Raw genomic sequence first — 24883 nt, forward strand, 5'->3', positions numbered from 1 at the left:
ATGACCAAGTGGGATTTATTCCTGGGCTGCAAGGCTGGTTCAACATCCGCAAATCAATCAACGTGATACAATACATTAACAAAAGAAAGAGCAAGAATCATATGATCCTCTCAATAGATGCAGAAAAAGCATTTGACAAAGTACAACATCCTTTCTTGATCAAAACTCTTCAGAGTATAGGGATAGAGGGTACATACCTCAATATCATAAAAGCCATCTATGAAAAACCTACAGCGAATATCATTCTCAACGGGGAAAGGCTGAGAGCTTTTCCCCTAAGGTCAGGAACGCGGCAGGGATATCCACTCTCACCACTGCTATTCAACATAGTATTAGAAGTCCTAGCCACAGCAATCAGACAACAAAAAGAAATCAAAGGCATCCAAATCGGCAAAGAGGAAGTCAAACTCTCACTCTTTGCAGATGATATGATACTGTATGTGGAAAACCCAAAAGACTCCACCCCAAAACTGCTAGAACTCATACAGGAATTCAGTAAAGTAGCAGGATATAAAATCAATGCACAGAAATCAGTGGCATTCCTATACACCAACAACAAGACAGAAGAGAGACAAATCAAGGAGTCGATCCCATTTACAATTGCACCCATAACCATTAGATACCTAGGAATAAATCTAACCAAAGAGGCAAAGGATCTGTACTCAGAAAACTATAAAATACTCATGAAAGAAATTGAAGAAGACACAAAGAAATGGAAAAACGTTCCATGCTCATGGATTGGGAGAATCAACATTGTGAAGATGTCAATGCTACCTAGAGCAATCTACACATTCAATGCAATCCCCATCAAAATACCATCCACTTTTTTCAAAGAAATGGAACAAATAATCTTAAAATTTGTATGGAACCAGAAGAGACCCAGAATAGCCAGAGGAATACTGAAAAAGAAAAGCAAAGCTGGCGGCATCACAATTCCGGACTTCCAGCTCTATTACAAAGCTGTCATCATCAAGACAGTTTGGTACTGGCACAAAAACAGACACACAGATCAATGGAACAGAATAGAGAGCCCAGAAATGGACCCTCAACTCTATGGTCAACTTATTTTTGACAAAGCAGGAAAGAATGTCCAATGGCAAAAAGACAGTCTCTTCAACAAATGGTGTTGGGAAAATTGGACAGCCACATGCAGAAGAATGAAACTGGACCATTTCCTACACCTCACACAAAAATAGACTCCAAATGGTTGAAGGACCTAAACGTGAGACAGGAGTCCATCAAAATCCTAAAGGAGAACACAGGTAGCAACCTTTTCGACCTCAGCCGCAGCAACTTCTTCCTAGAAACATCGCCAAAGGCACGGGAAGCCTGGGCAAAAATGAACTATTGGGATTTCATCAAGATAAAAAGCTTTTGCACAGCAAAAGAAACAGTCCACAAAACCAAAAGACAACCGACAGAATGGGAGAAAATATTTGCAAATGACATATCAGATAAAGGGCTAGTATCCAAAATCTATAAAGAACTTATCAAACTCAACACCCAAAGAACAAATAATCCAATCAAGAAATGGGCAGAAGACATGAACAGACATTTCTCCAAAGAAGACATCCAAATGGCCAACAGGCACATGAAAAAGTGCTCAACATCGCTCGGCATCAGGGAAATCCAAATCAAAACCTCAATGAGATACCACCTCACACCCGTCAGAATGGCTAAAATTAACAAGTCAGGGAACAACAGATGTTGGCGGGGATGTGGAGAAAGGGGAACCCTTCTACACTGTTGGTGGGAATGCAAGCTGGTGCAACCACTCTGGAAAACAGTATGGAGGTTCCTCAAACAGTTGAAATTAGAGCTACCATTCGATCCAGCAATTGCACTACTGGGTATTTACCCCAAAGATACAAATGTAGGGACCCGAAGGGGTACGTGTACCCCAATGTTTATAGCAGCAATGTCCACAATAGCCAAACTGTGGAAAGAGCCAAGATGCCCATCGAGAGATGAATGGATAAAGAAGATGTGGTATATATACACAATGGAATATTATGCAGCCATCAAAAGGAATGAGATCTTGCCATTTGCAACGACGTGGATGGAACTGGAGGGTGTTATGCTGAGTGAAATAAGTCAATCAGAGAAAGACATGTATCACATGACCTCACTGATATGAGGAATTCTTAATCTCAGGAAACAAACTGAGTGTTACTGGAGTGGTTGGGGGTGGGAGGGATGGGGTGGCTGGGTGATAGACATTGGGGAGGGTATGTGCTACGGTGAGCGCTGTGAATTGTGCAAGACTGTTGAATCACAGATCTGTACTTCTGAAACAAATAACGCAACATATTTTAAGAAAAAAAGGAAAAGAAGAAGATAACAGGAGAGGAAGAAAAGGGGAGTATGTCAGAGGGGGAGACGAACCATGAGAGATGATGGACTCTGAAAAACAAACTGAGGGTTCTAGAGGGGAGGGGGGAAGGGGGATGGGTTATCCTGGTGATGGGTATTGAGGAGGGCACGTTCTGCATGGAGCACTGGGTGTTATGAACAAACAATGAATCATGGAACACTGCACCAAAAACTAATGATGTAATATATGGTGATTAACATAACAATAAAAAAATTTTTAAAAAAAGAAAAAAAAAAGGAGGAAGATAGGAAACAGAAAATGCAAGGTCAGTGTCAATTATGAATTGGAAATAAGAGCACATAAAACAGAGAAACAGAAGCAATAGAAAAATCAGAAGGCCAGAGAAAAAGAAAACTTTAAGAAACAGAGATATAGGGGCGCCTGGGTGGCTCAGTCTGTTAAGCATCTGTCTTCGGCTCAGGTCATGATCCTCGAGTCCCTGGATCAAGCAGAGTCTGGGCTCCCTGCTCAGTGGGGAGTCTGCTTCTGCCTCCCCTCCCCATCCCCCACTCCTGCTCTCTCCCTCACTCTCTCAAATAAATAAAATCGTAAAAAAAGAAGGAACAGAAACAGATATAAGAGGGATAAGAACAGAAAAAAGGTTTCTGATCTCCTCACGCAATGTCTAAAAACCTGTTACCTTAAAGCAGTTTCATTAGCTAGACAAGGCCTGAGCATGTTTCAACAGAATGAAGCCTTACAAATAGAGATTTTAAAGATTCTAGAATCGGGGAACAAAAATGTGACTGTAGGAATAAAGTTATAAAAGTATAAGAAGGGACGTGTTCAAAGGTTACAGGAAAGTTAGAAAGAGAGGAAATTGCCTTCTACAATACAAGCAAAAATTATGTAGGAACAATAATCACATGAAATTAAGATGAACTATTATAAGGTAGTTCTTCTGTCTGCCAGTCATAGAATTTCAACCTTCTCTACAAAGTAGATGAAGTCTTCTGTGTAATATTATGTGAAAATATAAGGGTAAGACAAAAAAAGAAAGTGCAAATTTAGGGGACTGGAGCTCTCATAGTCAGGAGATACAGCTTTTCCTGAAAGTCTGTTAACACCAAACTAGCTCCATGCAAGAAACAGGCCAGTCATAAAAGACTTGAGGTAGAGGGGAAAAAAAACGAAAGGACTATATTTAAGTCCTTTCCTTTCTCTGTTTCCAGCTTTGGAGCAGCAGCAGTTTACAAGTTTGTAAACAGGTTGTAACTTCTGCTAAGGACGGCTCTTTAGCTTTGAAGAGACTGAATGAAAGACACTTCAGAAGGCGGCACAGCCAGCTGTCTATGATGGACTAAAAGTTTACTTTGTTTTGTTTTTTAGCTGCGGTAAAATATACATAACATAGAATTTACTATTTTAACTATTTTTTAACTATTTTTAACTATTTATTTTAACTATTTTTAAACTTTTTTAACCATTTTTTTTATTTTGTAACTTTTTAAACTATTTTTAACTACTTACTATTTTATTTTTTATTTACTATTTTCACTATGTTTTTAAAGATTTTATTCAGTTACTTATTTGAGAGAAAGAGAGTGTGCGAGTGGGGGCACTGGAGAGGGAAAGCGAGAATCTCAAGCTGGCTCCACGGTGGGTGAGGGCAGCCTCCATCTCGCAACACTGAGATCATGGCCTGAGTTGAAACCAAGAGTCAGACGTTTAACCGCCTGAGCCACCCAAGCACCCCTTACTATTTTAATTATTTTTAAGTGTACACTTAAGTGGCATTAAGTACATTCATACCGTTACGCAACCATCACCCTATCCTTCTCCAGGAGTTTTCATTATCCCAAACTAAAACTCTTAATCCATGCAACAACTTGCCATCTTCCCCTGCCCTAGTCCCACTAACCACCATTCTACTTCCTGTCTTGATGAACTCGGCTACTCTAGGTACCTCATGTAAGTGGAATCATACAGTATGTGTGTCTTGTGGCTGGCTTCATTTAGCATGTTTTTAAGATTTATCCATGTTGTATGTAGCATGTATTACAATTTCCTTCCTTTCAAAGTTGAATAACATATCAGAATGTATATACCACATTTTGCTTATCCATTCATCTATCAGTGGACACTTGGGTTACCTCTACCTTTTAGCTATTGTGAATAATGCTGAAAATAAACTCCGGTGTACAGACATCTCTTCGAGTCCCTGCCTTCAATTCTTTCGGATATATACCTAGAAGTGGAATTTCTGGATCATATGGTAATTGTATGTTTCATTTCTTACAGAACCTTCACACTGTTTTCCACAGTGACTGCACTATTTTATTTTCCAATGAACAAGTATTCCAATTGCTACACATCCTAGACAATACTTATTTTCTGGCTTTAAAGGAAAAGAAGCTGAGACAACACCTATTTTTTGGAAATAGATATAAATATAGACACAGATGCAGTTATAGATATGTAGATGAAATAGCCACCCTAAACAGTATGACATGGTCTCACTGTGGTTTCGATTTGCATTTCCCTAGTGAGGAGTAATGTTGAGCTTCTTTTCACAGGTTTATTGTCTATATGGAGAAATTTTGTCTACTTGGAGAAATGTCTATTCAAGTCCTTTGCCCATTTTTTACTTGGGATGTGTGTTTTGGCCAAAGACTTTTAAAGAGAGACACAAATGAAGGCTTTCTACATTGCCACTCCGAGCTCCCTAGTCAGGAATAGTTAGGATACACCTTCTAGATCTCTTGGGAAACTAATGATGGAGAGGAGGATGTGGTCAGAGTGCAAATCCAGCAGAAGAAAAGAACTTCCAACTCTGCAAGAACAGAGGTTCCTTCCTTTTAAAGGTCCTTCCACCTCATTTCAACTCTGTAATTTTCAATGTGTTTTTCTTTCATGCCAAATTTCCCTGTATTTTAGTAATCACATTACTGGTAGCTATTTAGTAAGTCAGAACTTTTATTAACATACGGTTACTGATGCCACATGCTAAGCACGATGTTGCATCTTACATGTGATATCTCATTTAAATTTAAGTTCTCAGAGCACCTGGATGGCTCAGTCAGTTAAGCATCTGCTTTCAGCTCAGGTCATGATCCCAGGGTCCCTGCTGAGTGGGGAGTCTGCTTCTACCTCTTCCTCTGCCCCTCCCCCCCCAGCTTGTGCACTCTCTCTCTCTAATAAATAAAACCTTAAAAAAAAAAATTTAAGGGGTGCCTGGATGGCGCAGTCAGTTAAGCATCCAACTCAGTTTTAGCTCAGGTCGTGATCTCAGGGTCATGAAACTGAGTGCCGCATAAGGCTCGGTGCTTACCATGGAGTCTGCTTAAGACTCTCTCTCCCTCTCCCTCTGTCACCCCCCGCCCCACATGCTCTCTTTCTCTCTCCCTCTCTCTAAAATAAAGAAATCTTTAAATAAATAAATTTAAAAAATTAAGTTCTTCTCTGCAACCCTAGTAGTTTCATCTTCAATACTGGTAGAAAAGTAAAACATGTTTAAAACACATGAAAGGTTTTCATTCTTTCAACATTCCATTATCAAGCAATGTCAGTCTCAATATTAGCCTTAAAGAATTTTTTTTTTTAAGATTTTATTTGACAGAGAAAGAGCAAGCATGTGCAAGAGAGCACAAGCAGGGGGAGCTGTAGAGGGAGAGGGAGAGGCTCACTCCCTGCTGAGCAGGGAGCCTGATGCGGGGCTCGATCCCAGGACCCTGGGATCATGACCTGAATCGAATGCAGACACTTAACTGACTGAGCCACCCAGGCGCCCCTTAACTAATATATTCTAAATTATACAATGACTCTGTCTTGAATCCACAAAATCAAACATCTTTTCTACTTCATCCACAGAAAGTACATTTTACCTCAAGCTAATAAAATTCAAGGATCATTTTTTTCTGCTTCCTTTTGCTTTTTAAAGGCCAAACATTTTGTAAATATTTAGAAAGTAATACAACTGATTTTTCTTTTACTCAACTAGAACATATGTATCCAAGTGAAAGCTGTCCTTTTATCTCTTTGGAAAGCTATGTGTTTCTTCAGAAGATGTTGACAGTGACAGATACATTTCTGAAACACTTAAGAAAAAGTCTTCAGAGACAAATGGTTTACAATCACTACTTCTTCTAATCTTCACAAAATCCAAAGCAAAGGTACTATTACCACCTCGATTTTGCAAGTGAGTACACGGAGACTTAGAAAAGTTAACTTGCCCACCACTGCACTGAGTAAATGGCAGAGGTAAGACAAGAAAAGAACCAAAGTCTATCTGACTCTAAAGCTCTGGCTTTTAATTGTTTTGCTTTAAGTATCACTGTCTTAATAGTAAAATAGATGTGATTTGATGATCTCATAGAGTATTTACTTTTTATAAAACTGTTTTAAAATTTATGAGGGTTTAGTTAATTACTGGCACTAGAATGAGATGAAATCCACCTAAGAAAACAGATGCTCTACAATACATAGAAGTCTTTTTAAAATTAAAGTCTTATTCTTCAGCTCTATCATACCGTTTCCTCTCAAGTTGGGCTCTTTGCCCAAAAGTACTCTAAAAGTATAATTTCCTGCCAAAGAGCTTTAAAGGAAAATAAGCTGAGATTTTTATCCCTCCTTCACCTTTTACAGTCTTTCATTTTTGTTTTCTAAGAATCTTTTCACTTAACCTCAATTGGAAAGTGACAGGATTCCTTTTAATTTCTTGTAACAAACATATTCAAAGTTAAGAAATGCTGCAACATACTCCCTAGCTTTAAAGACATGTTACTGCATTCACTTTTTTAATAAAGTGAATTATTAAAAAAAAGTCCAGAATATGCAAACAACATAAAACAGCACATTTGAAAATGCTCTGACACATTCATTTCCTGCTAAATTAAAATTAAAAATAATCTTATAAGAAATATGCAGAGCTATAAATCTCATAACTTTTAATCCAGGTCCTTATAAAGATTTTTAAATACTCAATAACCATACCCAGATTTGGGAACTACAAAACAGAACAGAATCTTTAGTTGATTAAAAATAAAAGAGGAAACTTGCTAAGGTCTACCCACGTACCTGCCATACAGAAAAACCTACCATAATTTGTGCCAAAGACACTACCTACACTTTAAAACTAGATTTACTCATATATTTTGTTCCTCACTTGTTTCCCTACATCTCAAAATTTGAAGATAAAATACAAGGATTTAGTCTCTGTACACTCACAACTCCCCGTTTCCATCCCGAGAATACCAGAATTAATTGAATTAATCCCAAACATAAATACATCAATTAAAGGTGTACCTACATTAAAAAAAGTGTAATTCCAGGGAAACTTTAAACTGACAATATTAACATGTGTATCATTCAATGAGTTCTGTACTCTGACTTCTGCTTAATTTGTATAGGCTTTCATAAATAGAGATGGGGGCTGTGGAGACTGGCTGAGTTCAGCTATTGGCACAAATGGACACTATTTTGCTTGATTTCTCAGTACAGTTTTATTACACAGCAACAGCACATATGAAGCCACTTCTCAGTATTTCCCTGTGGTTCTCTGCAAACAAATTAAGAGGATTATGGCACTTTATGAAAATATTTTTGCTTTTTTAAATTGGGAGTGATTTTACCTTTTTGGTTTTGTTTTGTTTTTTTTAGAAATAAAAATAAAATTTTTAAATCTCAACTGTATCTAATAGAAAAAAATGTGATTATGTGAAAGATAAATAGTCTAAATACTTAACCCATAGAAATTAAAAATAAACAACTATAAGTGTAATGTTACTGTATTTGCACAGGTATAACTCCAAGTCACTTTGGTAATAATACCATGAGTCCTCAAAATCTAAGTAATATTCCAAAATGACAGAAATTTTTTTAGCTTAGGAATTCCAGGGGCTTACGGTAAAATCCTGTTCCTTTTTTGAGGCAAAAACTTTGGCTTTTTCATATTAAAACTTAGAAACTCAGGGAAGTTTGGAATAATTTTTTTCTCCCCTTCACTGCATATAATGTTCCTCCTCTTAAGTCAAAAGATCATTTCAAGATGTACTATGAACCCAGAAGAGAAAAAGACCTCTGGTAAGCAAAAACTGACACAATGAGCATGTACTTTACTTTCGGAAAGGAATAGCTACTGTCAGGTCAGGTAATTATTTCTAAGATAAGTAGCAGTTTAGAAAAGGACACAGTAATGAGAATGACAGGTAACAGTAAAAGACAAGACTAGGTTAAAGGAAAAAACAGCCACATGTATACAAGCAACAAAGCTTCAAACACATCAAAAAGCACACTTGACTGTTTCTATGAACTAAAACTATGAACAGTTCTATGAGCTGTTTCTATGACTATTTTCATGAACAAGAAAAGCAAGAGCATTTGCTTTCCTTATCAGTTTCAGAAGACTGGGTCAAATGCCTTAATTTTGGAATGATTTCCATCAAAACTGGTTGTATAAAAGTGTTTGTAAAATATTTTTAAAATATAATGCTTAAAGTGGTTTACTTCATTTATTTGGAAAATGCATTGCATGGTATACCATACTTCCCAGTGATGCTAAATATAAAGTTATAACCATATCACTATTTTGGCAGGCTCTTTGAAATCGCATGAGTTTTTTTGTGAATATTAATTAAAGCTATCTAATCAAATGCTGAGAGTCTATATAAAGGGGGGGGAGTGCAGAATCCCATTGTCTTATCATTTGCCTATTACTTGAATTCTCTTCTGTAAGGAAAAAAACAAAAACAAAAACAAAACCTTGGAAGTATACAATGAGAAGCAAGCTCATAGAAGGAAAATTCATTCTACCGGGAAAAGAAAATCATCAAAATACTTTCTTCTCAAGAGTTTAATTTGTATATTTTTAATTTCCCCTGGAATTTTATGAGATTCCATTCTTTAATTTGACCCTTATTTCTTAAAATTCTTAGAAATTACATGAACTAGGGTGCCTGGGTGGCTCAGTTGGTTAAGCGACTGCCTTTGGCTCAGGTCATGATCCTGGAGTCCCGGAATCGAGTCCCACATCAGGCTCCCTGCCCAGCGGGGAGTCTGCTTCTCCCTCTGACCCTCTTCCCTCTTGTGCTCTCTATCTCTCATTCTCTCTCTCTCAAATAAATAAATAAAATCTTAAAAAAAAAAAGAAAAAAGAAATTACATGAACTATAAATTTTATTCAGAGCAATCATTTCTCTATGATCCAAACCTCTCTCTCTCTGATACAAATTTCACTGATTACTAAAAATGTCTGAATAGCTGATCATTGGAAAATGGCTACTGCATGCCTTTTAACTGCAAGATAATAGACTAATTCACTTATCAGCTTATAGGTGCAACCTAATTAGTAATTAATACAGTAAGTAATTATACTAAAACTAATTCTCTCTAAAGTTACATGACATAGCATCAAATGTAAAGTACCAACCATGTCACTGAGACAAAGACCTTATGTTTTTTATTAGAAAGTACAATAAAACTTAACAAGAGGGGCTAATATCAAAACCAAAAAGGAATAACATATGGCATTTAAGATGTGGATATAGTTCATTTTGCAATTCATCATACTGTAGTCAGGGCTGGATTTATAAAGCAGCCTCAAGATGCCCTTGAATTTTGTTTGTGCACAGATACACTTTTATGTATATAAGACAAAGCAGGCCAAAAGGTCTACCTTAAAAAATAAGCCCTGAAATCTAATCTTATCACCAGTGGTGTTTTTTGTCTTGGATTCTTTTATTTTCTGTATCTTTTTTGTTTAAGAAGAAACTAGGTCACCTAAAACATTCAGAGTTGAGAAAGAAGTGAGGCTGGATGTTAGGATAACGCTGGGTCAAAGGGTAACCAAAATAAGAGAGGGAGAATGTGAAGGTAAAAGTCCACTCCAAATAGTCTCTACCACAGAATGTCTATACATGCCCAATTTCTGACTTAAACTTAGAAACATAAAGGTATGGTAGAGATATTATCCAGAGGAAGAAGATGCCAGTGCCATCATATTTTTTGACACAGTATCCCATAGCTGGAAAGAATGAGTTAGTTCTCCTATCTATGAAAAAACACTATTTAAAATTAAAGTGGCACTAACCACATTAGCACCCAGGTTAGGGTCCTGAAATACCATTTCTCATAAAAAGAAAGTAGTACTTCTAGGAGAAATGGTTGGTTCCAGATCCAGAACAGGAAATGGAAATGATGAGTCCTGAATATCTTATCACAGCAGACAACAAGGAAGCTACAGGTCATGTTGTCCCTGAAGGGACTCCCACTGACCAAAGATGGGGGCCACTTTCAGGAACAGGAACTGCAATGGATTAAAATTGATCAAATATGTTTAAATACATTAGTTCATAATGGAACTTAAAAAAAAAAAAGAATTGGTCCCCTTTGGAGAAAAATAGGGAACTAATTCATTCTCTTGAAAACAGGTAAAGGGGAAGAATCAAGCATTTATCCTGTCTTATAAATTGTACCACTGGGTAATCAGACAAAAGATGAGGGAGGTTTTATAGAGATATAAAAACATTCCAACTAATAAATGAAAACAAAATGGTGTATTTAGAATTTCACCATTTTGCAACATCCAATGAATTAAGAGAAATAAGCACTAACCATCAAAAGCTGCTAACATCACAAAAAAAGAGAGACAACTATACACTAAGTGACTAATATAGTCTTGCCATACACCACCTGTACCAATGCCTAAGGGATTGAAATTGAGCCTGTCAGTGTCTGGATCCAGTTACTCATTGGCAGAAAATATGGAGGGCAGAAAATATGGAGGGCAAAAGAACAGTAGAACTGCACCTTGGGTAAGCAATCGGCAAAATCCAGGCTGTGGGAAACTACAGCCAGCCTGCATTCTTCAACAGGTAAAAGAAAAGAAAAGGGATGGAGAACTAACGTAAAGATCAAAAGGACATTTATAAAAACTATTTTTTAACTGGCAAGACTAACCTAGAGTGTCTAGCAATGCACATTTAGGTTATTACTTTAAAAGCTGGTATAAGGGTTACTTACGGAGAAAGGCAGCTATGATTGGGATGGAACACTAAGAAGGAAGGGTGGCAGAGTTCTATTTCTTAACCTGACTGGTGATTACAAAGGTGTCTGCCTAAGGTAATCATTAAGCCATACGTTTGTTTTGTACTGAGGTTTTATTTTGCAATAAAAACATTTTTTAATAGCAAGTTATCAGGATACCTGAACGGTGCAAACACCTAACAAAGGCTTAGTATGATTCCCATTCTCTAGACTAATGCAGTAAAAATAAGAGGTTAAAAAAAGAAGTTAGTGCCCATCATTTCCTCCTACCTACTTCCTCTTCTAAGGGAACCACCTAATAACACATTTGGGGCCCAACAGATTCACTTTCCTGGGCATCAGGAAATTCTAACAAAGAGATTATGAGATACCCAAACCTGTTCCTCTTGCAGTCTTCCTCCAACCCCCAAGTTGCTCAAACACAAAACCTAGGAGCCAGAATTGATTCTTTCTTCCTCAATTCCCACAGCTAGTCTAACAGCAAGTCCTTCATTTCTAACTGCAAAATATAACTACATCTGTCCATACTTCTCTCCATCTCCACTGCCTCCACCATCTAACCATGAGCTATTGCCATGACCTCCCAACTTTTCCCGTTTTTATTCTTAACCCTCTACAATCTACTCTACCCAAAGCAAACCAAATGATCTTCTAAAAACATAAACTGCTTAAAATTCTGCTTAAAACCATTTAATGACAGCCAATTGCACTTTCACATCCAAATTCCTTTCCATAGCCTGCATCACTGAATCCCTGCCCATTTCTCTGACCTCCTCTCCAACCACTTTCTCCCATTTTACAATCCAGCCACAGTGGCCTCATTTCAATCCCTCCCACACACTATGTTCTTTCCCACCTCCAGGCCTTCTCATAGCTTTCCCTCGGCCTGGAATACTCTTTCCAGCTGCTCACAAGGATAACTTCTCAACCCCATGTCACAGCTTTAGTATTACTAAACAGCTTCTCAGAGCTCTGGCCAACTGCCCTATTAAACAGGTTCCACCATTTTTCTCTATCAGTCCTATGTGCTACTTCTATCCTTCATAGTTCAAGCTCCAACTAGAGTGTATGTTCTATGAGGTCAAAGATCTCAACTGCTTCATTCAACAATGTACCCAGCATTTAGCATTTGAAAGGCAGTTAATTAATAATTACTGAATATATGAATAAATGAGCAAAGGAATGAACTCAAGGCTGACATCCAACTTCTGCCATGAGCAATGATCAGTGAGTAAACAAAGCCAATTTTTATCTTTTTTCTTCCAAATTTTTATTTAAATTCTAGTTAGTTAATACAGTGTAATATTGGTTTCAGGAGTAGAATTTAGTGATTCTTCACTTACATACAACACCAGTACTCACCATAACAAGTCCTCTCCTTAATACCCATCACCCATTTAGCCCATCCCCTACCCACCTCCCTCCACCAACCCTCAGTTTGTTCTCTATCGTTAAGAGTCTCTTATGGTTTAGAAAGCCAGTTTTTAGAAAGGAACAGGAGAATGGGGGCGCCTGGGTGGCTCAGTTGTTAAGCGTCCGCCTTCGGCTCAGGTCATGATCCCAGGGTCCTGGGATTGAGCCCCATATCGAGCTCCCTGCTCAGTGGGTAGCCTGCCTCTCCCTCTCCCACTCCCCTTGTGTTCTCTCTCTCGTGTTCTCTCTCTCGTGGTCTCTCTCTCTGTCAAATAAATAAATAAAATCTTAAAAAAGAAACAAACAAACAAACAGGAGAATGGGGGCAACTCAGCAGACTCAGGAGAGATCATCTGGCTCCAGAGAGAAAGAGGCAAGGGAATTAGCTGCCTATTACCTTTAATTCATGCTTTCCTCAAATATGTAAAAGGTTCACCCAAATCACAAAAATAATTTTAACTTGCATTTCTTTCCAACTATAGGACTCTAGGTCCCATGATTTCAGAAAATCAAAACTCTTAAAAATGAAAAATGATCTGAACAGAGAGTAACATTCCATACTTTGAATATAAAAACTACCTCATCCTTGGAATCACATATGCTCAACAATTTCCCCAATTTTCTAAGAGAGAGAGAGAGAGTGTGTGTGTGTGTCTACACCAAGATACTAATATTTATATCAAGATATCTGGAACTATCTGAAAATGCTACTCTATTTGACCTCTTTACTAAGATGTCTGATACCATATAAAATTTTGTTTTGTTTCATTTTGTTTAAAGATTTTATTTATTTATTTAAGAGAGAAAGATACAAGAGAGCACAGATGAGGGGCAGGGAGAGGGAGAAGCAGACTCCCCCTGAGCAGGGAGCCCAATGCAGGGCTCGATCCCAGGACCCTGGAATCATGACCTGTGCCAAATGCAGACGCTTAACCAACTGAGCCACCCAGGCACCCCTGATATCATATAAAATTTATAGACTAATTCAGAACCCACATATACTATCACATGTACACCTATATTAAATACCAGCAATATTAACAGTTTTCTGTAATGCTCATTTTGCTACAAAGTCATTTTGTAAGATATGTCCTTTAATATACTTTTAAGAAATTCAAGGTAATCTGCACCTTAATATTCATGGAACAATAAACTTATTTTTAATATTCATACATCTATTTATATATTTGTTACTTTCATTTATTCAATTTTAGACTCTATGTGGAAAAAACAGTTGTAATAAGACATTTCAAATACAGAATCTGTTCCAAGAGCTAAGAATGGAAATTAAAATAATCCTAACATATGAGGCAATTCAAATAAAATCACAACAAAAAAGAGGCCTGGGACAAATAAAAAAGAAAGTTTCTATCAGATAGTATAAATTTTCTCTTTAGCAGAAAAATCTAGAGACCTTTGGTACTTAGAAGGGGTAGAGCTGGGAGGGAGTCAAAAGTTGAGGCAATCATAATTATAGCTTTGCACAGGGTCATTCTACACTAGAAGCCACACGAGCCTTTGCCTCATAGCAACCTTTATGTATTACATATTCTTTTGTGAACTCTGTCAGACATCGTAGATCATCATTTTCCATCTTCCCATACTTCAATCAGGACCTATATACTGTCCTGATACTGTCAAATACTGCAGTTTTTAAATAATAGCTTCCTTTCTCCCATTCACCTCTATCCTATTATATGTGTAGGTAGTTACGCTTACACCCGTCTGGATGCCTCTGGCAATGCCATCATCGAGCTTTTAAATATCAGGATACAGTTTGAAATGAAGTCAGTTTCTTGACTGTCACTACTACATATGCCAACAACGTCTTTTCAAACTGCAGATCACAACCCGTTAATAGGTCATGAAAATAATTTGGTGGACCACGACCAGCAGTTTTTCAGTGAAATAGAACATAACAGAAAATAGAAAAATACCAAAAACATCCCACAGAGTACATTGTGTGAAACTTCTCTTTTAGTTTTATATGTATTTGGGTCTGTCCTGGGTTTCACCATCAATATTTTATTTTAATTTTTTGAGAGCCACTAATATATGATGGCCTGAAGTGACAGTACCTTTAGTTCAACACAGACTTCTTTGAAACCAGAAAAATTAAATTCAAAGCACTTTTCCCCCCTTATAATCCAAACAAGAAATACTCGATTTAAACCTTTTATTATTAAAGTTTTATTGATACACACTTCTGGAATGAGCATTTAGATTACTTCAGAAAAACAAATTTCAACCTGTGTTTAATACATATTTACCTTTGTCTTTACATTTCTAACAAATTCTTTAGTACTAATATGTGCTATATCTCAGTCCCTTAAAGAACAAAAGAAAGGGGCACCTGGGTGGCTCAACTGGTTGGGTGTCTGCCTTTGGCTTGGGTCGTGGTCCCAGGGTCCTGGGATCAAGATCCACATGGGGCTCCCTGCTCAGCTGGGAGCCTGCTTCTCCCTCCGCCCCTCCTCCCTGCTCATGCTCTCTCCTCCTAATAAATAAAATCTTAAAAAAAGAACAAAAGATAAATTAATCTTTGCCTCGAGTTGACTAAAGACTGAATTTATCTCCTGTCTTAACGTGCAACCGGTTTGTTCACCCAGACCTGCTCCAGATGTTACTGTCATCCTCCCTGTCTTTAGGAAGAGACAATTGAGCAGGCCCATCTCAAGGGCCTAAATCAATTCTAAAGGTGTTGGTCCACCCCCAATTAATAGAGAAAAGCCAAAAGGAGAAGAGATATGCTTTAGGGACCAAGTCATTAATGCAAAAAGATGCTCCTCCTATTTGCTTGATTCTTTTCTTGCCCTTTGAAATAGTCAGAACCTCCTCCCCTAGCATGCCTCTAAAGTTGGGAGCTTCCTCCAGGGCCTACTACTACCTGAGGTTGCTGCCTTTGTTTTGTAACATTCTCCAGGTCATCTTCTCAAAGAAAACTCTAGCTCCCCACTTGTGAATCTCTCCAATAATAACCACAGAAGAATTCTGATTCCAAGGACACAGGAATTAGTAATATAGACCTAAAATGAAGCCCACACCTCTTTTGATTGCAATGTCTTCATGATTTTCGTCACACCCTACTATCTACTTAGCTAGTTTGTTGCCTTGTCCCACACAACTCAATTCCAAGAATTGTTTATCTGCAATTCCAACTTCTGGTCTAAGGTCAGGCCTACTGATACTACAGGTTGATATGGGGTTTTCATGCTAGGAATTTATAAATTCCCTCTACTTTACCCATCTATATCCCCATCCTTTTACTTTTGCTTTTTCATTCCCTAATAATCTATCTTCTGAATGATACTCCATTCATTCATAGCAACACTTTCCCTTAGGAAACAATTGTTTTCTTACCTTCACTTCTCATTTGTGTGAACACACTTTGTAACCCTAACATTTTAACTTGAATCTTCACTTTACTTCCCCCAACTACATTTTCACACATAAAAAAAGAAAAAAAAAATGCAAAGAATCCAACCATGGCTTAAATCAAAGAACTTTCCTTATCTGTCTCGCGAATAAATTTCAGGAGCTTACTCCCTTCTTATTATCCCTACCAGTGTTTTCACTGTTCCACACCAACTTTTCCTCCAAGTATACCGTAATGGATTTTAAATTTTAAATAACTATTAATTCTATAATCTAACGGAGGAACAAGGCCTGTCTGGTAAAGTCTATCTCTCCAGCAATGATATTCTGTCCTCTCTTTAACAAATATTATCTATATAACTATCTTCAAGCAACCGGAATTTTCATGCTACCCACCACCTATCACAGAGACCCACCTTCCCTTTTATGAGTGTTCTACTTGGTGAAGATCTCATGTTTTGATCATTTCCTCTTCTATCTCTTAAAACTTACCTGTTGTGGTCATTTTTCTTTCATCTAGCAGTTCCCCTACAAAGAAATCTGAGAAACTCAACTTACCGAAACGTTAATAATTAAGAACCATTTAATGGACTTCCATTCCCAAAGGGACCTCATTTTCATAAGAACTTAGGAAGACCTCTATGACAGACCTGTTAAGGAAGCCTGGGGAATCTAAAAGCTATTCTGATACCTCAAGTCAGTGACTATAGTTGAGCACATCTATTGCCCATATTTAACACAACCTTGTTGGTGAGACCAACTCAGTGATGTAAGAATGGCCTCCCAGATCCTCTCGTCACAATTTTCAGATCTAGCCGCTCAGTGGAATCTCCAACTCCCAGAGGACAAGAATGACCCCAAAGAGCAAAGGTGGGCGCTGACACCCAAGCCTAACATCAGATTTACATGAACAACATGATAAAAATAAAAAGACACATACGGTATGGGAATAACAAATACACAATTCAGGATAGTGACAATCCTTTGGGGAACAGGGAGGGAATGCAACTGAGAAGAGATATACTTAGTAAAATTCAACTGTATTCGCAATATTTTATTTCTTAAGCTGGGTAATGTGATACATAAATACTTATTAAATTAGCCCCCATTATCTCTGGAATATCTAAAATTTTGTAGTTGAAAAAAGAACAATATGAAGATGGCATATACTCAAATGGACATCATACTAGGAATACGGAAAAATACCTTAGGCTAAAAAGCACTCAAATAAGTTACTTTATGAAGCAGGCCTTGAGGAAAGAATAAAACACAGATTACTAGCAAAAAAAGAACACAAACTTCTCTAAAGGAAAAGCATGAACAAAGGCAAAGGTGGAAGTACCCATGGCCTACAACCTAAATAAAAAACAAAAGGAAAACTTCAGGAAGACAGATTCATGAGAAGAATAACAAAAGCCTAGGGATTAAATCTAAGACCAAGTGATAGGGGTCTTGGGCACTAAGTAGACTAGGGTGCCCCAATCAAAAAAAAAAATTTTTTTTTAAAGAAATAGCATGGTGGAAGTGATGTTTTAACAAAACAAATCAGAAGCCATTTGCTTCTGAACTAAAGCAAACACTGTCCTACGATCATTAGGAGGTTCTGTAGGGCAGCAAAAGGAGAAGAGGAGGAGGCAAGGCACTGAGAACCAGGTCCTAGTGCCCTGCCGCTACTCCAAACAGAGCCTTTCTGCTGCTAAAAACTTTCTAAAACCACTGCACTCAAGTACCTACTTGGAAGGCACTGCTGTAAATCAAGTATGAGGGTCATAAAACCCAGGAATGGGGTAATCGCCATCAAAAATGAAAAAGGAAAAGAAAATGAATCCAGACTTTTTGATGGAGAATTCAATAGGACTTAGTGACAAACTAGATGGAATAATGAAAGAGTGGATCTGCATGAAAAAAATCAAATATACCAACTGAACAGCAGCTGCTGGTCATACAGACTTGAACATCAGCAACATAAATATGACCATGTAAAAATGTCTGAGCCCTAAGGAAGTGCTACTCAAGGCAGAAAGCAAAGCAACATTCTTAAAGGGAATAAGAAAAGAACAAGCAGAGGGCCCACAGGATTGTACAAAGAAATGACCACCACATATGGAAACCTAAGAAAGTGAGTTTTTAAAAAGAGGTATCACTGTATACAGTGTGAGAGGGTGCACAGCCTTTGCAGCCAATCAGACGCAGGGTTCTGGCATCTCCTCCACTTGACCAAATTATTTAACCTCTCTGAGTTTCACTTAATAAGCAAAGAATAAACTAACAACATTTAACATCACTGAACACATTATGGAGCCCTGTGCTATGTGCTTTACACATGACCTATTTTAATCCTCACAGCACACTTTACAGATGAAGAAATTAAATTCAGAACTAGCATAGTAAGCTGCAGAGCCAGGATTCCTGTTTCTTAGGACAATAAAATACAGGAATGTATATACAAAGTTCATGGCAAACAAATGACCTCAAAAATGGCATCTGTATTTTATTATTAGAAGGTAATGATCAATAGGGAGAACACAAAACTCACTGTCAGTAATCCCTGTCATAGACTTCCATGTAGCAAACTCTTTTAGTGTCCTCAGCTACAAAACAAGATTAATACCTGTGATCCAATCTACTTAACAGGGTTGCTATAATAATATTATGAAAATGAAAATGCTATGAAAAAATTTTAAGTGATATTGGAATATATGGGCTTAACGTCACATATCTTGCTTTTCAGAAACACCTTCCTGGATCAACATAAGTCTTTCCATGAAGAGAACTAAAAATAAGCCCGTTGGATGTGCAAGCATCACTATGAAAAGTATAAATGACACAGAATGGTTATATATACCACCCACGACTCCCCCTGAGCCTCTAGGTTTCCTAGAGTCCCTGCAAGGGCGGGGCGGGGGGGGGGGGTCTTTTAACCCCTATTAAAAAAAAAAAAACCCTCTGATAACTTAGAGCTAATGAACAGTGAGAGCTTCTACTTGAACTTGGAGTTGTTCGGGTTGGCCTTAGGGCATTATCTCAGAGGTGCCCCCTTTGCAGTCCTTCCACAATAGAAAAGAAAAAAAAAGTTTCCAATTTTTTGGGTGCCCAGTCAATACTAGAATTCAACACAAAATACCCGATAAAAATCTATCAAGGGCTCTGTCTGATAGCAGGTCTCTTTTGGAAACCCCTCCACAACCCCCACTTTTTTCACCTGAACAGAGGGTTTCCAGGCCTCGAGGCTCGCTTGTCTAGTCACACAATTCACAACAGCCTACAAAGTTCCTACCTTTTTAATTATTCCATGTTGCTGAATCTATCACCTTTCATCTAAAGATCTCTAAGTATCAGAACACGAGAACTCCTTAATCTTCACAACAGCCCTCTGGGAGAAAGATTAATACCCTTATTCTATAAATTAAAAATGAAAGGGTGAGATTAAATGCTTTAAACACCACCAGTTAACTGCTGTTGATTCATTCTTGGGGGAAAAAATAAACATTCCGAACTTACATCTATGGAGAGCCTTGATTTAGCTTGACCATTTCAACTACTACTTTGAAAGTATCTACTGGGTACTCTTACTCTTCCAATATATTAAAGATTAAATATAAACTAACAGCAAATACCAAAGCATCACTATTTTTATATGCTAGAAGAAAAACAGAAAACTATATGGGGGAGGGGGTTCTAATTTAAGATTCCTACTGTCTTGCATCCATAAATACTTCTGAACTTGAGGGGGGTAAGGGGAGGAACACCTGTCAGTGCAATATATCTACAAGTTTTACACACTGTGTAACTATTAATGTTGAATTCCTTAAACTGTTAATAAATAACCCGCCTTCTCAAATAAAAGGCAGTATTATGAAAAACATTTGACAAGAACGCCTACATGGCTGTAAGCAGCCCAATTTCCCAGTTCTGCATCTCCGGGCTTCGTGAACTTGCCAGGAGGGAAAAGTCCGCCCGGCCCAGGAGTCCGGCCGCGGGGAGCCCGGCGCTGCCCGGCGACTTTCCACGCCACCAGGCCCGCCTCGCGGGAGAGGCGAGGCTCGGCCTCCCCGCGGGCCCCCTCGACCAGTGGACAGACGCGGCCCGCCACTCGGACCTGCCTCCCGACGCCCAGCGCGCCCGGCCCGGGCCCGGCAGTCGCGGAGGGAGTCGCGGTCCCGCCCGGCCTAGCCGCCCCCGCCCGCGGCCGCCGGCGCCGCCTCCCTCCTTCTCCCAGCTCCCAGCGTTCGTTACCTCTTGGGCGCTGGCGGCTGCTCCATGGCTGCCGGGGACAGAAGGAGGGACGTGGTGGGCGGTGAAGGCCGGAGGGAGGAGAGGAGCCGGGGCACCGGCCGGCCGAGCCCCGGGAACCACAGGGGGAAACTCCAGGAACTCGGACCAACTTTCCCGTAACTCCGCGGCGGATCCCCCTCCCGCTCTGGAGTGCGCCTCCTCCCGGCCCGCCCCGCCCCTCGGCCGCCGGCCGCAGTCCTGGGAGAGTGGGCGGAGCCAGCCGCGGCCCCGGCTTGGTAGGCGGAGCCAGGCCCCGGTGGGGTGGGCGGAGTCGGGGGCGGAGGGAAGCGCCGGCCACCGCGCTGGGAGTGGAAAAAAGGCGCGGAGACTAAAAGAGCTAGAGGCTAAGGCCCAGTCAGGACAGACCCAGAGCCTGTCTATTCTGGCCAGCGGGCACCTTCCCTTGAGCCGGCCAAGAGCTGCCGCTCCGCATTTGCCTCCATTGTATTGCCTCAATCCCATTTGACTCATTTCTCTGGATTTCCCAAAAATCCCAAGCATTCTGTGCAGCCTTTTGAAGTGTTACTAACTGCCCACGCTTCCCTCTCTAGTTGTTTATAATTATTGGCTGCTTTACCCACCGCCATTTGACGTTTGTAGCTACAGCACTAGGGATACTACCGGAAATTCTTGTTTGATGTTGGTTGTGGACAAGCTCCTCACTACGTTTCACTGTAATTACGTCTAATTACAAAGAAAATAATTACCGCAGTGAGATCTCTCCGTGCACCAATTTCAGTGCGCTGTGGTCTTGCCACCTGTTCCCGTGGGTAACCTGGAAAACCTATCCCAAATTATGGTGCGTAGAAGAGTACTCAAGAGAAGTTTGTTTTCTTCCTTCTTGTCACCCTCTCTCCTCCACCGGTTCCCAAGGCCCTTACCTCATTGTGAGTTGATCCCTTCCTGCATCTATCTTTTTTGTATACCATTTAACCTGAAATTCCATATATAAATATCTTTCTTATGACCATATACAGGTGTTTGGTCGCTATCAAAACGAGTTTGCTCGCTTTCGTTAGAAATTATCAAGATGTAGAGTCATAGAGTTTTCTTGAAGATTAGAACAGTCTATGAATAGAATGTTAAATAAAGGAACTGTATGAACATTAACCCAAATCAGACTTGTCTATTAACAGCCTTCCTCTTTTTTGCATTATTTTTAGTTTCAATATGTAATAAACTTATATGATTTATTTTCAAAACACTATATTCCCCCCTAAATTTAGTTATGTTAAATTTAAGAGCATTCATTGGTGAAACCTGAAGTTAAATTCTGCAAACAAGAGAGATTATTACAAAATTTTATACTCATTTTCATGTATTAAAGATCCACAGTCTAACAGTTCAGAAGTAACAAGACAACAAAAAGCTAAATTATTAAAACGTAAAAGCTAGGAAAAACCTTTGAAATTATTTCATTCTATCCTTCACTCTCATCCTCCCTTCCATGCCCTAGTCCCATCTTCTCATATTTCATCAGAAAAATCTTTCAGAGAACAGCATTTCATCTTCTCTTCTTAAAAAATTGTCATACTTTAAAATGGTCTCTGAGAGGTGCCTGCGTGTCTCAGTTGTTAAGCGTCTCCCTTCCGCTCGGGTGGTGGTCTGGGGGTCCTGGGATCCAGCCCCGCATCGGGCTCCCTGCTTGGAAGGGGGGGGGCTCTCCTTCTCCCACTCCCGCTGCTTGTGTTCCCTCTCTCGCTGTGTGTCTGTCAAATAAATAAATAAAATCTTTAAATAAATAAATAAAATGGTCTCTGAATTATGTTACCAATCTTAATCTCCAGAAAGCCTTTCCAAGTCAAACCACTAGTACCACCCCCCAACACACACACACTATCTCTGACATTTAAGTTGTGAAAGAGATGACTCTCTTCTATGTGCCCATAACACACTGTGCTGGCTTTTCTATGATGCTTATTGCACTGAATTGAAGTTCTGGTCATCCTAACCATGAGTCTACCGAGAATTAGACCTTGTCTTTACCCTCTCTATCCCTTGTAAAACAAACACCTTGGATATATATAGTAAGGTTGGATAGCTTCCTTGGCCCCCCAGATTCACTCTCCATTCTTTCCCATCTGCCCTGTGCCCTAGGATCTAACCTGTATGGCTGATATCATTGGGCTCTCAACTCTGGCTTACAATTGGGTCTGATGATAGGGAGACCCAGGAAGAGATCATCTGAGGGAAAAAGGAGTATAAGGCTATTTATTCTCCACATTCCCTTCCTGTGAGGTCCCTTGGGGCCCAGGTCTCCTTTCTTCCCCTCATCCCTTTGGGCCTGTTGCTAGTGATTGCTCTGCTATTCCCCGGGTTCCTCTTCTAGCCCCTATGTTCCCCTAGACCTCAACCCTCCTCAATCCTGATCCTAATTTGAGTTTCCTATTAAAATCCTGACTGAGATACCCATAAAGAAGTTTTGTGGAAGGAAGAGGAATAATATCAGAAAATAAATCTCTAAGGCCTTCCCTCAGTTTGCAAAGGAAGAGGGCTATCAATTGTACATTATCTCACTAAACCCTTAAAACTACCATGTAAGGTAGCATATCCATATTATAGGTGAAGAAACTGAAGTTCAAAGGGGTAAAGGGAGCTGCCCCAGGCCAAATAGAATATCTACATTCTAACCCAGGCCTTTCTAACTCCAAAGCCAAGCCTCATCCCACTGTGAGTCAGTCAGCAAATGTTAACTGAGCTCTTATGTGTATCAGACACTGTTCTAGGTGCTGGGAATTCCTCGGTGATAAAAACAAATAGACCACAGTTCCTGTCCTCATGAGGTTTATATTCTGGTTGGGGAAACAATAAAATAAATAAGTACCTAATTAATAAGATTAGGTATTGAAAACTGGTAAGGAAGAAAAGTGAAATGGGGAAAAGGGAAATAATGTGGAGGAGAAGGGATGAAATTTAGATAGGGTGGCGGGGGAAGGCATCAGCGAGAGGGTGACCGAAGAAGTCACGGGAGCACCATGCAGATGGCGAAGGGAAGGGAAACGTGAGGCCAAGGGCAGAGTAAGTGGTAAGGCCTGGAGGTGAGTGTGCCTGGTGTGTTATATTACTAAATAAAAGGAATTGTTTTTCTCCTGAATTACTTAGAAAACAAAACAAACAAAAAAAGCCTCAAGTCTCTATTTTAATTTGTCTGTGGAAAGCCAATTTGAAGATTCCAGGAAGGAAAGCATAGAAATTATCATTCAACCTACAAATAAAAGGCAGAAGCCTTTATGAACAATTGAAAGCTGTAGGAAAATTTGAGATGTAGATAAGGGTCACTCAGCTTCACTTAATTATGAAAGTAGCATCATCTGTTTCTGCGTCCAACTATTCCAATTGAAATGGAGATTAAGGGCACACTTTAATTAAACAGCTCACCAGAATTCTCAGCTAGGTGTTCTAATAGAAATGTAAGAGAAATCTGCAATCTGAGACCCAGTTCCTGGGAATAACAAAACTGCATTGTGTCACCGAATACATACACCATGATGTTTTTGAGTAGAAAAATATTAACATAAAGACTTTTTCCTTGTTATACTTGTTGCTGCTTTTTATTGAAACTGCATTTATGTTACTCTTTATCATTTTTATGTGTATTTGAAAAATAATACTAATTAACAACTGTTAATCTTTTCTACTATTACTGGAAAGAGTTTGGGACAGAGAGAAAGCTCTGATCAAATATACTACATTATGTAAAGTTTTATTTGCGGGGAACTTGGAAATATTTCCTTTCAAGAGGCAACTTAACGAAACATTTTCCCTTGATAATGTTTCTCTTTTCTAACCTAATTTTATAGTGAGCTGGAACTAGCATGTTGCAGTTGAATTCAACTACTATCCTTTTTTATCATAGCAATCTTAAACATTTATTTCACTTATTTGTTTCTCTGACCAAACCGAAAGCCTCTTGGGAGTAAGGACGTATCTTATTTGCATATGTCATCTCAGAAGTCTGGCATATCAGTTTTTAAAACAAGAAGCCTAGAGGTAGGGGTGCCTGGGTGGCTCAGTCATTAAGCATCTGCCTTCAGCTCAGGTCATGGTCCCGGGGTCCTGGGATCAGGTCCCGCATCGGGCTCCCTGCTCGGCGGGAAGCCTGATTCTCCCTCCCCCACTCCCCCTGTTTGTGTTCCTTCTCTCGCTGTGTCTCTCTCTGTCAAATAAATAAATAAAATCTTTAAAAAAAAAAAAAAAAAGAAGAAGAAGCCTAGAGGTAGGTGTTTCTAGGTTTGATTAATTCTTTCATTTACCTCCGTTTCCTGCTCTGCTGTGCATAGCAGCCTCTCTCCCTCCCTTCAAATGATGGCTACCAACTTTCCAAGCATCACATGAAGACATTACAATGCCTAGCAGCAGAAGAGGGTTATTTCTTTCTGAATACCACTTTTCAAGATGGTGGAAAAAACCATTTTAGAAGCCCCTATGCAGGTTTCCCTTCATGTCCTTTTGGCCAGAATTATG

At 39.2% G+C, this 24883-nt stretch overlaps 1 protein-coding gene across 1 annotated transcript in view; it reads right to left on the reverse strand.

The window, feature by feature from the left end:
- Positions 1-20597, reverse strand: part of STK3 (serine/threonine kinase 3) — a 273966-nt gene extending 253369 nt beyond the window's left edge. Inside the window, exon 1 of the mRNA XM_025870899.2 lies at positions 20381-20597. Within this exon, the coding sequence (XP_025726684.1) occupies positions 20381-20406 (26 nt within the window). The 5' untranslated portion in view covers positions 20407-20597. The remainder of the gene's footprint in view (positions 1-20380) is intronic.
- Between the last annotated feature and the right edge of the window lie 4286 nt (positions 20598-24883).

This window comes from Callorhinus ursinus, unplaced genomic scaffold (assembly GCF_003265705.2).
Source record: "Callorhinus ursinus isolate GAN/ISIS: 27379988/994484 unplaced genomic scaffold, GSC_fseal_2.0 scaffold5, whole genome shotgun sequence".
Classification (NCBI taxonomy): Eukaryota; Metazoa; Chordata; class Mammalia; order Carnivora; family Otariidae; genus Callorhinus; species Callorhinus ursinus.